Below are 635 nucleotides of genomic sequence, written 5' to 3' on the forward strand. Positions count from 1 at the left end.
TAAAATAAACTGTCCTGACTCAAACCAACACAGAGACGAAGTGATGCCCTCTTTGGCTGTATGGCTGTGCTCGGTCCCCTGTGATCCTAGAGCCTGGTGAGCCAGCAGCAAGGTAGTGCTCCTGACTAACTTGGAGCTCCTTGGGGCAGCTGTAGCTGCATGTCTGAGATAGGGCTGTGTGTGGGGCTGAGGGAGTGGTGGGTGCTGTAGTGCCTCAGACTGAACTGGGCTCTGCAGGTAAGTGACATGGGATTGCCCCATCCCTCTCTTTGCAGGAAATTTTCCAGGACAAAGATAACCTGAACCAGCGCTACCACAGGAAGAGGGCTCTGTACCTGGCGCATATCGCCCAGCACTTCTCCAAGAAGAAGCTCTTTGGCAGCGTGAAGTTTGCCTACATGAACAGCAATCATCTCAAGCCCATCCTGCTCCTGAGGCCTCAAGGTAGCACTTGAGTCTTGCTCTGGTGTGGGCTGTGAATGGGTACTGGCGTTCAGTGACAGTCTCATACCATGTAACAGGCCCTTTGGAGAGTGGTTTGGCTGGGTCTTTTGTCACAATTGGTGATAAATTTTGGTGCTTTGATGCTCCCAGTTGTCGTCTCTGTCCATGCAGAGCCTAGTCATAAAGGTCTC

The 635-nt window shown here is 52.1% G+C and overlaps 1 protein-coding gene across 1 annotated transcript in view; it reads left to right on the forward strand.

The window, feature by feature from the left end:
- The window catches only part of NOL6 (nucleolar protein 6 (RNA-associated)), a gene marked incomplete at its 5' end in the record, with an annotated part of 28,022 nt that overhangs the window by 1,628 nt on the left and 25,759 nt on the right, over positions 1-635 (forward strand). Inside the window, 1 exon segment of the mRNA XM_010153662.1 lies at positions 276-444. Within this exon segment, the coding sequence (XP_010151964.1) occupies positions 276-444 (169 nt within the window).

Source organism: Eurypyga helias, unplaced genomic scaffold (assembly GCF_000690775.1).
Source record: "Eurypyga helias isolate BGI_N326 unplaced genomic scaffold, ASM69077v1 scaffold23716, whole genome shotgun sequence".
In the NCBI taxonomy this organism is placed as follows: Eukaryota; Metazoa; Chordata; class Aves; order Eurypygiformes; family Eurypygidae; genus Eurypyga; species Eurypyga helias.